General features: G+C 31.8%; 1 protein-coding gene and 1 pseudogene across 2 annotated transcripts in view; one reads left to right on the top strand and one right to left on the bottom strand.

Moving 5' to 3' along the window:
* Positions 1-3,010, top strand: part of LOC143234372 (uncharacterized) — a 42,853-nt pseudogene extending 39,843 nt beyond the window's left edge. Inside the window, exons 16-17 of the transcript XR_013018639.1 lie at positions 363-430; positions 1,204-3,010. The product of XR_013018639.1 is annotated as an uncharacterized LOC143234372 (transcript). The remainder of the gene's footprint in view (positions 1-362; positions 431-1,203) is intronic.
* LOC143234374 (uncharacterized) lies at positions 3,001-15,472 on the bottom strand. Its single transcript, XM_076471681.1, has 6 exons — positions 15,350-15,472; positions 11,850-11,979; positions 9,877-10,100; positions 8,041-8,218; positions 6,353-6,565; positions 3,001-6,208 (listed from the first exon to the last, which is right to left on the bottom strand). The coding sequence occupies exons 2-6, from the start codon at positions 11,955-11,957 to the stop codon at positions 5,507-5,509; spliced, it is 1,425 nt and encodes a 474-aa protein (XP_076327796.1). The 5' UTR covers positions 11,958-11,979; positions 15,350-15,472; the 3' UTR covers positions 3,001-5,506.
* Between the last annotated feature and the right edge of the window lie 85 nt (positions 15,473-15,557).

Here is a 15,557-nt window from a genome sequence, read left to right as displayed (position 1 = left end):
ACTGCATATTTTAATTAGTAACTCATTAAAATGAATAACTCTAATTTAAGAGGATAAAGTCACAGAAGAATTAATCTATTTATGTCAGTTTTTATTCTGTTCCCATTTTTCCAGGCCTAAGTATTAACTTTAAATGATTCAGGTTTTCAAGCATGTATGGAAACCACGATCTGAGTTTTTCTTCATGTTTTTATGCAATTACAAATTGGAAAGATTCATTCTTCTGATGTTAGTGAATTTGATTGAATGGTCCAGATATTAATGGTTGTATAAGACTGTATAATTTCATTGTGAGGGGCCGAGTGCTCTACAGACATTATAACCCCACTATATATTTGTATTTTTTTAATTTTGCTTTTTAGGGGAATTACAGAATACAAGAAATAAGTCTCCACACACTGTTCTATCAGAAACTCCAAAATCCATTAAGGTAAGGTTCCCATGTTTTCAAAACTTTTTCTTGGATTTGTTTCTTATTAAAATATTTAAATGACAAATAAATCATTTTAATGCGTGTTTGGTACTACAACATTTTTATTAATGCTAAGGATGTTCAAGTTACCTTTGAAAAGGAGAAAACTTAATATTTATATCAAAACTCAAAATTCATTTTTTTTTATCCATTGTACTTGAAGGACATCTATAATTTTTAGTAGTTTTTACTTCTTTCTTCATAAAAACAAGAGGGAATCCTCAATAGCTGTGGCAACTGAAGTTATTTTTGGTTGAATTATTTAATCGTTAATCCGTGAGACCTTTTTCTTTCCCTTTAATTAGTTTTAGTTTGTGCACCAGTAACACCAATCATGGTGCACAACTACACACGATCCAGTTTTATTACTCATCAGGACCTCTACCAGCCTACCCTCAAATTGAAATTATTTTAGGCAGGATTGGAGTAAATTAATTTATGAGACCTTGGGCATGGCCAAATGCACCATTTGATAGGGTTTGACCTCTGGAGTCCAAAACTGTAATTGGGTCTCAAATCAGTTAAGAGATAATGGAGCTATGAGCTAAGAGTTTTCATTTGAAAAATCTCAGAAATGTTCTACAAGCTGTGGCTAAAAAAAGAAAAAGGGGATATTGTTAACTAACGTTTTAAAGTACAATAGTAACAAACTGTCAATAAAGAAAACAAGACTTGTAATTTGTTAAATGTATGTACAAGAAAATCTAAATTTAAGATTTTTTATTTGGCAGTGTGTCCATCAGAATCGTGAATGGAGTACAAATGTTCATCCACCATTACAGAGACCCAGAACAGGATTTACTACTGCTACTGAGAGAGTAAAAGAAAGAGAGCCTCATTTGAATAATCCTCAATCTGTGAAAGTCTTAGCCTCAAGAATTGAATCATTCCTTAAGCCTGCCTCTGAACATATATCTAAAGATGAGAATAAAAGCAGTTATTCACAGTCTAGTGGTAATTATAAACAAGCTCTATCTCATAAGTCTTCTCTTCAGATTTCAAAACAAAAGGAACTCCAGAGCTGGGAGGCTTGTTCAGCAGTTACTGATCCTAAAATAGTTGATCAACCACCTGATTATGAAACCACCCTTCAGCGTCTTGGATTGCTACGAAACAAGTGGCAGTCTTCTGATGAAATGCTTTCTCCAACGTGTGTAAGTTATGAAATGGAGAGTGGAAGTAAAATACCTGAAATGAAGAAAATTTCAAGTTCTCACGTGTCTGACTTTATTCCTGGTTACCACAAACAGAACTCAAGTTTACTAGGACATACAAGACAGGAGGCTGGAACACAGCCTATATCTTCTGTGGGAACTTCCCAGGCCAGACAGACTGTAAAATGCAAACATTCATGTAATTATACTTCAGAAGGAGTCCCAAATTCGTATAGTGTGCCTTCCTTAGTTGATATATCAAAAAAGAAACCAAATGCTAAGAAGTGTGTGACATTTTCTGATTGTGTTGTTTTGGTGGAGTGTGATGAGGACAGAGGAAAAGGGATGTCTTCAAATACACAATTCCAAGAAATAGCAGAAAAAAGTTCTATGCAACGACAAGTTTTGGGTGTTGGATCTGGTGATAAGGCAACTCTTAGGATGACTACACAACCACCAAAACTTAGTTCAAGCAACCAATCAACTGAAACATTTTGCAACCTATGTCACAAAGCTGTAGTGGTTCCGCCAACCGTTTATTGTGCTAATTGTGCTTGTTACTTAGCTCGATTTAAGTAAAGTATATAGATCACAGATCTCCAAGACATTATTAAGTAAGCTTTATTTTAAATATGAAACATTTCTTTGTACAATTTCTTCAGTCATGTTAGACTCCAAACAGAACCACAGAATGAACATTTGTCTGTTTTCTTGTCTGTGATAACTTCTCAAAGGTATGGCTATTCATAAATTGAAATTATGTATAGATTATATGCATATGTGGTTCAGAATTTAGAAATCAAAAAATTACCAAGAGGAGCGTATTTGACAACAACACAGAATTATTTCCAAAAAGGTTTTACTGTATAAACTTTTGTACTATACACTTATTGTGTACATACTAAATTTTTACTACTGTATAATATATATACATATATATATATACTTGAAGATCTATATTTTTATATGTGCATGTATCTCATTTTTTGTGGTTCTAAACATTCTTGATGACAAATTATACACGTATACTGCAGGCATATTTTAACGTTTTGGTGCATATGATTTTACTGTGATTTTATCTCAACTTGTGGTTAACTAACAAATCATATTTTTATTGAATCTGATCTCAGTTTATCCTACACAAGTGGTTTTTTGGTCTTGATCCTGGAATATTTTTTTTATATGCTATTTCTTATCCTAAAAAGTGCCATAGAGAAAAACTGTATTGTGAACAACCAAAATTCAAAGTGCAAAAAAACTAAATAAATGTAAGCAAATTTGTTTTTGTAATTGTACAAATGTAAATTTTTAAGGTTAACTTTTTCAACCCTTTCTTTTATAGAAGCATTCAATAAAATATATTAGATACAGAGGAAAAAACAAACTGAAGTTTTATTTTTCTTCAACATAACTATCACATAATGATAAGAACATACATAATATTCAACTAATAAGATTTCCAAATTATCTTTCAATAAATTTAGAACTCTGCATTAAATATTACTGTTCACAATATTTATAGCTGAAAACATTTTTAAAAGACCTGTTATTGTGGATGACATTAACCTTAAAATTACAGCTATCCATTCTAGAAAGTAATACTTAAATCAGTGGTTTGGTAGTGTGGTAAAAAAATTAAAATATTTTTAATTTTTGAAATTTAGTTCAACAAAACTAGACACACATATACAATTTTTTTAATAATGTCTTAATGAATGTCATGACTCAAAGATTTATATACATTTTTACATAAACGGATAAACATTTGTCTATGGATATATTTAATAATTCCTTTTTGAACTTTCAATAATTATTGTGGATAAAAATATATGCATAGTGCTGAATATTTCCAAACTTATTTGTCTATACATATTTATACATATTCCAAAGAATGATTACCTCCCCACAAACACACACTACTACTACTGAAGTTTTATGTATGTAAATATGTTACATTCTACATTTATAAACTCAAAACCTTTTGTAATATATAGTATAAGTTTGAAAACATTTCTTTAATTGGGTTCATTCATACCATTCTTGAGGTATCTATTAACAACTAAAAGAATGTTACTTAAAATCAGTTGTGAGATTTTTTGCCAACAACCACAGAAGTTAATCTAATTATGTCTATGCAGATAACGTTACAAATAAACAAAAGTTATTATTCTACTATTGTATAAGTAAACTAAGTTGCTATCAAAAGTAGGAGGTAAGAGGTTAAAATAATACTAAAACTGTGCATTAACTTGTTACAGGTCTTTAAATGTATGTTCAATTATATATATATAAAACTACAGCCAGCGAAATATTTTTGCCTTGTACACACACACACACAAAAGAATTAAAATAAAAACAGTACAATGAAATATAAATGCATATTTCATTAGCCCTGTGTATTCTGAGGAAGGTAGCCAATCAGGAGCACTTGACCATGCTTTGGGATTGACTGTCACCCTTATACACTGCTCCCACAGTTTAAAGTGTAGGGAATAATTTGTGCAATCTCTTGGGTTCAAACCAAGTTTGCCAGCTCTGCAATCTGTGCCCTTTCTTTAAGAATATGAATGAATATTAGAAAAGGGTATCAAATTTTAACCAATAATATTTACGTGCAAACAATAATAACTATTACACTACGTAACACAAATTTTGTTCCTGGACAGTATGTGTTATTTCTTAATATCTTATGTTGTAAAAGTACAGAAAATGGCCATTATTTCCTTCAGACTTTGCTTCTGTGACTTGGATAATGAAATTTATAAATTAACCTATTTTCTATGTAAAAACGGGCAAATTTGCACATCTTCATTTACATAAGGTCTGAATAAAACAACATATGAATCAAGATTTACATGTATTTACACTAAAGTTATACAAAAATGAACAAAAATTTTTAGAAGCTAGTAGGTTTTCGAGATTTGCAACTGTAATGTAAATCACTTTCATGTATCAGTCCCCAAATATAGTCACCTATCATGTTTTTGTTATATGCTTCCAGGCCACAAAAGCAAAGGTTAAAGAGAAAAATAGGTCTTTTCCATTTAATTTAGGCATAAGCAATTGGGAAAGAACACTTTCTGTCCAGGAACAAGAAAAAGTAAAAAATGTTACGTAGTGTAATTGATAAAGAAAAATGGGTATATGATATACCTCTTTGAAATAATACTGGATTACTCAGAAAAGCAGACAAAATACTAAACCAGTAACTTAAGTGCACCTTACCCTCAAGTTTCTGAACATACTGTTGAAATATTTAGTTGCACTTTCAATTTTAAAAGCAAACAACATTTCTTATTTTTACATGATAAATATGAAATGCTTTGTAATTCACACACACACACACACACACACACACACACACACACAAATGTGGTACAATGATATTAATCAACATTTTAGTAACTGATATCAACTCTTGCAGTTAAGCTGTTATTTCCTAAAAATGTTTGCCCAATATGCGCAAATTAATTAACCTTTCGCAACCTTTAAAAATTAAAACAAGAACTTTACAGTTGTGTTTTGTCACTTTTAACTTGAATGATTGCAAGTCTTTAACTCATTCATTGTGAAAGGCTTAATGAATGACTTTTTTTTTTTTCTTTGATAAGTGTTTTAAAACTATTCCTAATCTATACTGTTCCACATCTGGATAAACAGAAAGTGGAATTAAAAAAATATATTAAACAGTCTGTGTGGTAACAGCATCAGGAAATGAATTTTAAACATGCTAATGTCAGCTAAAGATACCGTTATTATAACTAATTTTCTTTATCCAATTTTTCATATGATATCTGATAAATTTTAATAAAATTTGATGAAATCTTAGTGATTTCTCTTTCATTTATAATTATAACTACAGAAGATCTCAGTCTTAAGGCTAAGAGCTAAACTCTCCATTAGAATCTGATGTTAACCACTGTGACACAACAGGTGGTTGATAATATGACGTTAAAACGTCTCTATCTGAGAGACTGCAAGCATGCCTTGTTACATCTTCAATACAGTTTGTTTTATTATTTACATCTATCATGTTTTCTGTAATGGAAATGCCAGCATTACTTTGGGAAAGCCATTCTGTGTTATTTAAACTCTGGAAGCATTTTGGAAGAACCAGCTTGGATGTGTTCTTGACGTAATCATTTGTAAGCCATTTCTGAACATTATCTTGCATGACTGTCACTACTGGCAGTAACCAGTCTTGTTGTTTGTTGTTAAGTAACTGCAAAGAGTCAGTGGTATACACATTATCTTTGATAACTTCATTAATGTGATCCTGAAGATGGATTTTATCCACACTGTTACCATCATCTTTCAATACTTGATTTCTTACAGCATTAACAAGACAGTTCTCTTCACAAACACAACTATTAAATGTTTGGCACTTTTCATTGGCTTTGCAAACCTCTGCTACAGAAGTGATGCTGGAATAGATCCTGTCTCCTCGCAACCATCTGCTTGTAACTTGAGGATTTATTGGCCTGTCAGATCCTAAAGCATTATTTGGAAGACAAGACAGTAGGTCCAGGTTTTCTATCTCCACACTGATAGGTGAAAGACAGTTGCAAGACAAGTGATCGTTCTGTACAACAAGTAAACATAAAACAAGCTAAGTTGGTAAAGATACTTAAACCTGTATATCACCATGTTCTCTATGTTTCAACTAAAATATGGTTTTATATTTCACAAAATATCAATAAGAAGTATCATAAGGCTGTTTCATTACCTTTAATGAGAGGTTCTTCTCTGATTCTTCAGTAGTTGTTTGGCTGTCAGGTTGGGAAACCAACTCTATAGAATCCGAGGACGTCAGCAAAGACTGTTTCTGATCTTCTGCCACCAAAACAAATTCTTCGGAGTCAGACACTGGCTCGGTCTGTGTCACTGTCTGTAGCCACTGCTGGACAAGAGATTTGGTACTTTCTTGTGAAATGGTGGACTAAAGAGAAACACAAGTTGCACGTCAAATGTGGTAAACCATTTTCTCATGTCCAGTTTTAAACTGACTTAATTAACAAATAATGCACATTACTACCCACTGTTTTTTTTTTAATTTGCAATCAAAACTTCATTCGTATGATAGAAAATATGAACAGAAAAAACCTAAAACCACTCTTAAAATGTAAACAAAGAATTTATCATAAATTAGTATCTTATAATGTCAAAAAACAGATATCAGTACTGTCAAAATATAGTGTTATAATCCTTTTCATCTATTTAACTGCTTGCTTAACAAAATATCAAAATTTCTGTGACAGAAACAAAACAAATACCACTAACAAGTGTGTTAAAATCGAAATAATGTTTGTGTGAATACCTCCATGAAAAAGCAAAAGATATGTCAATACACAGAACATGAGATATCCATAACATATACCAATTCATATCTTTAATGATCAATAATTGTAATTGTGTGTGAAACTAATCAATTTGTGAGAAAATGTTAAAAATTAAGAATCCCAGAGACTGTGTCCTAGCTAGTATTTACACTTTCATGAATTGTATCTTTCACTTCTTCTACTCAAATGAATTTTTTTTTCCAAGAGACGAGGACTGTGAAAAACTTTGTTAAGTCTAATATTGTAGTTAGAACATGTGACAGCTTTAGGTGTTTCTCTCTGTTTTATTTCCAAACTGATAAAAGAATTGTATATATTTTTTATGATACAGGGTACCAAACATATTGATATTTACATTTTCCTGGAATGATGTAAAAATAATTAAATAACAGAATCAAGATAATTATTACACGATACCAGAAGTTTCAGAACTGTAAGTGGTTCTTTCCATATATTTTAGCCGTTTTCCTACATTTTAAACAAAATGAGTCTGACATACTGGTAAACGGAACTATGAAACCAAACCATATATAAGCTTATCGCTGATTGGTCAGCTTGAGAAAATCCTGTGCTTCCTGGATAATTGCCTTCCATTCAAAAACTAACTAACTAATTAAAGTATGGTGAATTCTGATTGGCTAAACACAATGCAGAAATACCAAGTTGCTACACTTAGGTTTCAGCTTTGCTTGGAGAAATTAGCACTAAATGTTATACATGGTTTTAATAATACTTATTCACTTCATTTGTTAAAACGTAAAAGTTAATGAATTTCATCACCTAAAAATACCCCTTTGAAATTTCATGGTTTTTCAGGTTTTCCAGGACCCATGGGAACCCTGCTATGTATTGGCCTAATTATACAGCCACAAATATAAAGTTTAAGCACCAACACTGTAATGTTGGAACTGTTTACATGTTTTTATAAATGGTGAACTGTAGTAAGAGCTTTACAGACAGTTTGTGCTATTTAAAAAATGATACACATGTACTTCAGCTAATATAACACGAATGTATTACAATTTATAAGTTGCCCAATTATAACTAAATTATGACAGATGTATACAAGTCATACCTTATAATGGTCAATTTCTAAAAGTGATTTGGAGTTGATATTTCTGGATAATTTACTACAGGCCAAACTTCTTGGACTAATCTCAGTCATTTCTACTTTGCCAAAACTGAGAATGCATGATTTAAGACATTCATCATCAAACTGTACATCAACTTTTTGAGGTGGTTGTAATTTTGGACTGAAAAAACAGCAACAAAAAGTCATATAACATTAGTTATCTAAAGAGAAATAAGTACTTACATACACCCAGTTTACGTAAAGTTTATGTAAGATGAAGGAAAAAATATTTCTCTTCCAGGTCATTCCATGACAAATCACCTAATATCTTTGATTTACAAGAAACTAATTACAGACAAAATAACAAATTAAATACTTTTCAGCCTGAACAGCTGTTGTGATCTAAAGTTATGCAAAGGTCAAAAATCGATCAACTTTTTTTCTCAAAAACATTTTTTTTTGTGTGATAGTCATTTGTGTGACTTTGTTTTAGTGAAATTGTATAAGGATTAAAAAAGAAATTCAGTGTAATAACCAGTGTCTGGTTTGGAAGTAAGTTTTGCAGGACCAACTACAGCTGTTACAGACAATCTCTCCCACACCAAAAGCAAGCATGTGGAGGATGGTAAAGGTTTAAAAAAGATTTGGTCTACACAGAGCTGTGGATATGCATGTACCTAAATGATGTGGAAATGTAAAGCCACAAGACTAGCAAAATAAATTTGGTTGAGTGTGTGTTTTCTCATATCAGAGCCACATTGGGCTATCTGCTGTGTCCACCAAGGGTAATCAAACCCCTGATTTTTAGAGCTGTAAATCCAAAGACTTACCGCTGTACCAGTGGGGGATGAATATGGATGATAGAGATGGCACAGATCCTTAAACGAACAATCTTTCATGTACAGAAATAATCTTAATGGCCATGTTCTTTATACATAGATTTTTATATATGAGATATCTGTTTAAAAAAAACCACTGCTCAAAAGCATCAGTGTATGAAAGAACTGACAAATATGTCAAAGTTCTAGTTTGTTATTTCATCAAGTAAACTAATACCTTTAGCAATATAAGACATACTGCTGCACTCTAGCAACTGAGAATGTATCTAGCTCTTCTATGATCTAAAATGTTAGAACTTTCAATCATTTTAAAATACCATTACTGTTATCTGACGTGCTGCCATATTGGATTTATGCAAATGAAACATTGGTACAACAGGAATATGAATTGTATCCACTTACCTGTGGTATAAACTTGTAATTACTAAAACAATCTAGATAGTAAGCTATGGTTACAATAACTCGAGGTGCCATCATACTGGAATTATAAAAATAAAGCATTTACCCAACGAGTTTGCAAGTTCCCGCTGCTCTGTTGATCCAGTCACCAGTCTAACCAGGATGTCGCTCACCATATTCAAATTTAGTACCTCCCCGTAATTATGATTACATTACCATTGAATGCTATAACCAAAGACCGTACATAAATACGGTTGCTTACACAATGTGCATGAACAAGTAATTTATGAAACTCTTGAACTGGTAAGGTTCAGTTGTTCTTTTGATGTTTAAGAAAACTGCACAATATTTAAAGACCATATCAAGAATTGTCTGAATGTAGATAACATAAACTATCAAATAATCTACATCATTAAAGTATGCATTTTTTTTGTGAATTAAGTCCAAAAAGTTTCTGACCTGCACAATTTTCCTATACTTAATTAAAAACAAAATGACACACAAAATAGCACAAATAGTTCAGCATATATGAGTATATGCACAGTTATGTTGTTGCCAAACGATTAAGATATTGAGCCATATGTTAAATACAGATACTTACACTCTATGTTCTTCTGTGTCCAGAAACCTGTCAACTAATCCTCTGTCAAGAGCTTTCATCTTGAACTTCAGCTCACCAACTAGATGATACAATGTTAAAATGTTCTTCAAGAGCTGATTCTGCTGGCCGTATGTTACGGCATCTATTTCTTGCATGAGTTCTGCCTCTCTCTGTCTCATGAGGAAGTAATGTTCACTGATTTTTTCTTTTATGATTACTTTCATCTGTTGAGAAAAGCATGTAGAAAAACAATAAAATTAATTAAACACACAAATCAGTGTTAAGCTATATAAAATATAAAAAATTAGACTTTCAGAGAAAAATCAACTTTAAAAACTATAGGAGTAATTTATTTATATGATGACATTTTGAGCAAATGCTCTTTTTTCCAGCCAGAAACAAGCTTGTTAGGTTAGACTGGTGGTTCTTAACCTGGGGGTCGTTTGAAGTTTCTTGGGGGTCACAGAAAGTTTGGGAATTACTGGGGAAATCACGGAGCAATTTGTAGCTTTTGTGGCAAGTGCGTGCAACTGCCCACCAATGAGAAACACGCTGAAGTGCAGCAGTTGAACTGAGTCGGGATGCTTGTTGAGCAACAACCTGTCTAATTTTGAGTAAAAATTTTCATATATTACAACGTTTTGAATTGCCTAAATTTTTAACTATATAATATTAATACATCGAACTTAAAATTTAAATATCAAAGTTTTCATCATATTTAGTATATTTTCTCATTATATATATATATATTATATCAACCCTCACACTGAGTGAATAAGTAGGTTTCGTATGATGTTCCATAATTCCATGGATTTTTTTCATTTGTTTATCACTTGTAGCATTTCTCAAGGTCATTTATTTGTAACATTTTCAATAAATTAGGATCTTTATATAGTTTTGTTTTATTCTACCTTTACACAAAGTTCACCATTACAAAAATTATTATAGGGGTCACGGTAATACCCTGGAGAGTGTCAGGTGGTAAGACAATGAAAAAGGTTAAGAACCACTGGACCGTTAGACTGATGTTTCGCAAATTATAATTAATAACAATGATAAAGTTTCATTTTCTATTATATAGGCTTTTCTCTTAACTTGAGTAGTTCTACAAGTGGTATTAGGCCTCAACTATAAATATTTAAGGAAGTGAAATAATTAAAACAAAAGAAATAACATTTCCAGTACTAACGTACGGACAAGCACTTTAATATTTCTATAAAAAGGAGAGATTTTTTTGGGCTTTTTTTGTTTTTAATACAAAAGAGTGTGTGATAACTGTGAGCTTTCAATAACTTAGTTTAATATGTCTGATTACAAGGATAAAGCATGCTCACTTTCAAATGCATAATAAAGACACATATCTTACACTTGAGTGTTTACTGCTGTACTGCCCTCAACAAAATAAAATTAAATTACTGAACTGGTCATTAAATAAATAGATGAACTCCCATTTCTCAGTTTCATAGCACTAAGCTTCATGACTTACATTGCAAAAAAATGGAATTCAATACCTGCTGTGAGAAGAGTGTACATGTGTTTTCTTATAGCAAAGCCACATTGAACTAACTGCTGTGTCTACTGTGAGGAATCAAACCCCTAATTATAATGTAAATTCCAGACTTACTGTTATCTCACCAGAGGACACAGTGAGGAAAGAGCAGATGGCTCACTGCTCAGTTTTGCACTTAAACACAAAACAAACAAAATTAAACTATGAAACATGTAACAAAATGAATAATAAACACTCACAAAACAAACAAAATTAAACCATCAAACACGTAACAAAATGAATAATAAACACTCACAAAACAAACAAAATTAAACCATCAAACACGTAACAAAATGAATAATAAACACTCACAAAACAAACAAAATTAAACCATCAAACACGTAACAAAATGAATAATAAACACTCACAAAACAAACAAAATTAAACCATCAAACATGTAACAAAATGAAAAATAAACACTCACTTTTTGAGCATTTTCATGCAAGAATCCTCTAAATTCTTCCAAGTTATTGATAGCATCTGTCACAGATGCAAGTTTAAAATGAATATTTTTTATGATATCCTCAGACATACTGAAGACACAGAAACTGAAACTAAAGAAAAAAAATTACCACATGATTAATAATCTCATTATTTAATTTATATGATGCAAATCAATACACGTTTTATAATTTTCCTAGATTGAAAATGTCTTTCCAACAAGTGCTTTTCACAAGATTAGCTAATTTTGTTCATTGCTGCCCTTTGTTTGGAAATGTTTTTAAGTATGCCACAAGCTTTTTGTGAGATGAGGGCTAGGGATGAGAAACAGAGGGAAGGGAAATAAATGAAAATAAGGAGTTAACATCATGATCCACTGGAATTTTAGGAAGGAATGAATGAGCAATGCAGATAAAGGAAAAATATGGTGAATAAAAGGTGTGTAATGTTAATGGTGAACAAATCAGACTGCCAACCAAAAGGACAATGAAATACGTCTCGAGGGACAGGCAAAATAAAAGAATGGAAGGCCATATTAATATTGATTGCAATACAAGGCTTGTGGCATGAGTAATGAAAAACTTTACATACAGTGTTCAGCAATGAGCAAAAACAGTTAATCTTGTGAAAAGAACGAAGTACTAGATAATATATATGTATAGACACACACATGTTCATGAAATAATATGGCAAGCCTTTCACCATTCCTATTCTTTTCCAGAGCTGAAATGAAACAAAGCTTAAAAAAATTTAATTTTTAATTCTAATTTTTTTTGCTATCCTACTTTATTTTGAATAAATCTACAGTATAAGACTCCATAACCTGTTACCAGGTTAAAATCACCAATAATATTAGCCTGTAAAAAATATTAGTGATGTAGGCTATAAATTAAAAGTGTACAGTAAAACCACTATTCTAAATTAAAATTACACACTAATCACTAATTTCATGAACAGCAAACTTCATTCAATGCTTCATTGAATCATGTATAACTTTAAATGACAAGCCTATTATTTTTCAATGTAGTATATCATGTAAACAGCTGATTCTTAGCAGTTGAAAGTCTAGTGAAGAAGGATTATTTCTTTATTCTTAAACCTATAACTATCTTAATTGATGTCCGAGATGTCAGAAATCAAGTCACCCTTAACAATTTACTGCAGCTGGTATGTACAGTAAATCTATAAAATAATCTGGAGTTTTCCTCAGCTGTAGCAGCAAGATGTATTCATACAGGCCCTTCTGACATGTTGAGGAAAACCAACTCATGGAAGGTCAAAATAACTGTACTACTCTTGACAAGACTCAGTGCAATGTCAATGGACAACACTACCACAAAATCTAAAGAATCCAACATCTCTCAATGGGATTTTAAAAGGAAAAATCCATATGTGTATCAGTTTCACTAAAAGAGTTAATCATACATGCAAGAGCATATTAATCCATTGTGGTAGCTAGTCTGAAAGGTACAGAACAAAATTCTGCTCTTGAGTATCATTAGATGTAAAGTTTAAACAGAATAACAAACTGGTTCCATCTATCTAAGAGTAGTGGATTGGCAAGTAGTTTTTGTGAAATGTACTGGATTTTTGTGGACTTGGAACAGTTGTCAAAATCAATGAGACAAATTAACAAAAACATTCACCACGTTGTCTGATCACAAGCCAACTGTTCAGGCTAGGCAAAATGAAAATATGGTTAAAATATGCAGTTTCAGCATGCAAGTCAGAAGGATGCTTTAACAAATGTTTACTAGAATTTCTATACATATTTTCACAGACACACAAGTAAAATGATGATCCATGCTTAAAACTTGGCAAGCAGATTAGACAAACAATAAAGTAATTGTTCTAAATCATAAGGCATTGTGGAAATAGAAGATTACAGAACTTCAGTGGACTACAGCAGACTGTTGAAGAAAAAAGATGACATTTCAGCTTCTAAGCTAAAGAAGGCCTTGCTACAAATGATGAAACACTGTCACCTTTCCTTTCAACATGCAGTCCCAGTTCTTAAACCTACTATGTACTGATATGCACTGCACTGTATACCTATAACAGACTAGAAACAAAATCAACACATGCAAAGCTACTGTTCATCTACAACAACTTTTTAAAGGTAGCTTGTTAGATACTTTAATTACCTAATGTAGTTGTTGTCTGACTGAGTATTTGGTGTGATAGTGGAGGTTTACCAACGTTTTGTTCTGAAGAGAAAAACTGTGTTAATACTACTAGCATATAACATTTTTATTCTTCAGAAACTAGTACATGTTTTGCAGTTTATCAAAATATTACCTTAATCTTTAATTAATAATATAATGCAGCTTCAATATCAATTAGTGTTAAATGTCTATCCTTTAGCCTAGCCCAAACTAGTCACAGCAATAGTACAGCCTGTCATGTAATACACATCAGCAGTGACTTTCAAATCTGTAATGTAAATAAGTGAAAGCTGATTAAGGAAAGCTTCTGTTTAGGTAACTGGAAGCTGTAGCACTAATTTCAATTACAAACTGCATTCCATCAAATAATTTGGTAAAGTTTCCTACTCAGCCTAGCAATACTCTTTCCTGCTTCACACCTTCATTTTCAGTTAATCATATTTTGACATTTTGGTAGGCTACATTATATAAATGTAAATGAACCATAACATATGAAAATGCTATTTGATTTTAAGCTGGTTGTACTATGCTGTTTTATCAAGACTGCATCATGGCTAGATTAATCAAAATGTGGTTTTTTGGGCCTAAAGCACTAACTCAAATGTTTGGTTTTCAAGATACAGCAATGTAACTAGTAATGGTACGAGTCTAGTGTTATAAATTATTGTAACTGTAATGATACTACTATATGAATATATTTTTAATAATGTTATTGATAAACTAGTGATGTTTCATATCTCAGAAATCAGAGATGCATCCATACATTATGCAAACTTAATGCAAAGTTCATGTGAAATTGAAGCAATGTTTAACAAACGAAAGAAGTTATGAATATAAAACTACAACACCAAATACAGTAGCTTTTAAATTGTGAAGCGCTAAATTTAATTTTCTGTGAGCGTACGTTAAAGTAAACTGTGGGTTCAAAAGTCAGTCGTACGCAGGTTGACCCCGTCATTCCTCGGGACGCCCTAAAATTTTAGTATTAAACAAGTTAACAATATAGTAAGCAAACTAATACTACAGCTAGTAATTTTATTTCAATTTACAGCTTTTACGGTAAGTAAGATAAGTTTTAGAACAGATACGACGTTTAGATCACTAGTGTAACCATTAACACGAGTATAGTAATAATAAATGGTATTGATAACAGTTAACATAGTTAATTTGTACAGCACTAGCCCTCCTAGTCGTACACGTAGTACTAGCGAGACTCCGACTAAGCTGTATGGATCAGAATGGCCAACGATTAAACTAAACTTATGTAAAGTATTCGCCAAACAGCAATAATATGTAAAACAAAACACAAAATACATACTGGAAATTAAATTTGAAGATTATCCTGATTACGCTATTAATATTATTATTAATTATAACTTATACGAGAGACTTGGCAACACCTAGCACCAATTAACCAATTTCATGTACGCCCTCTAGACTTAAGCCATGAACTTTTAGTAATAGTTTGTTTGTTTTTGAATTTCGCGCAAAGCTACTCGAGGGATATCTGCGCTAGCTGTCCTTAC

The sequence above is a fragment of the Tachypleus tridentatus genome, chromosome 12 (genome assembly GCF_004210375.1).
Source record: "Tachypleus tridentatus isolate NWPU-2018 chromosome 12, ASM421037v1, whole genome shotgun sequence".
NCBI classification, from domain to species: domain Eukaryota; kingdom Metazoa; phylum Arthropoda; class Merostomata; order Xiphosura; family Limulidae; genus Tachypleus; species Tachypleus tridentatus.
Note: the sequence above shows the minus strand (reverse complement) of the source record. Positions and strands in the feature narration are given on the sequence as shown.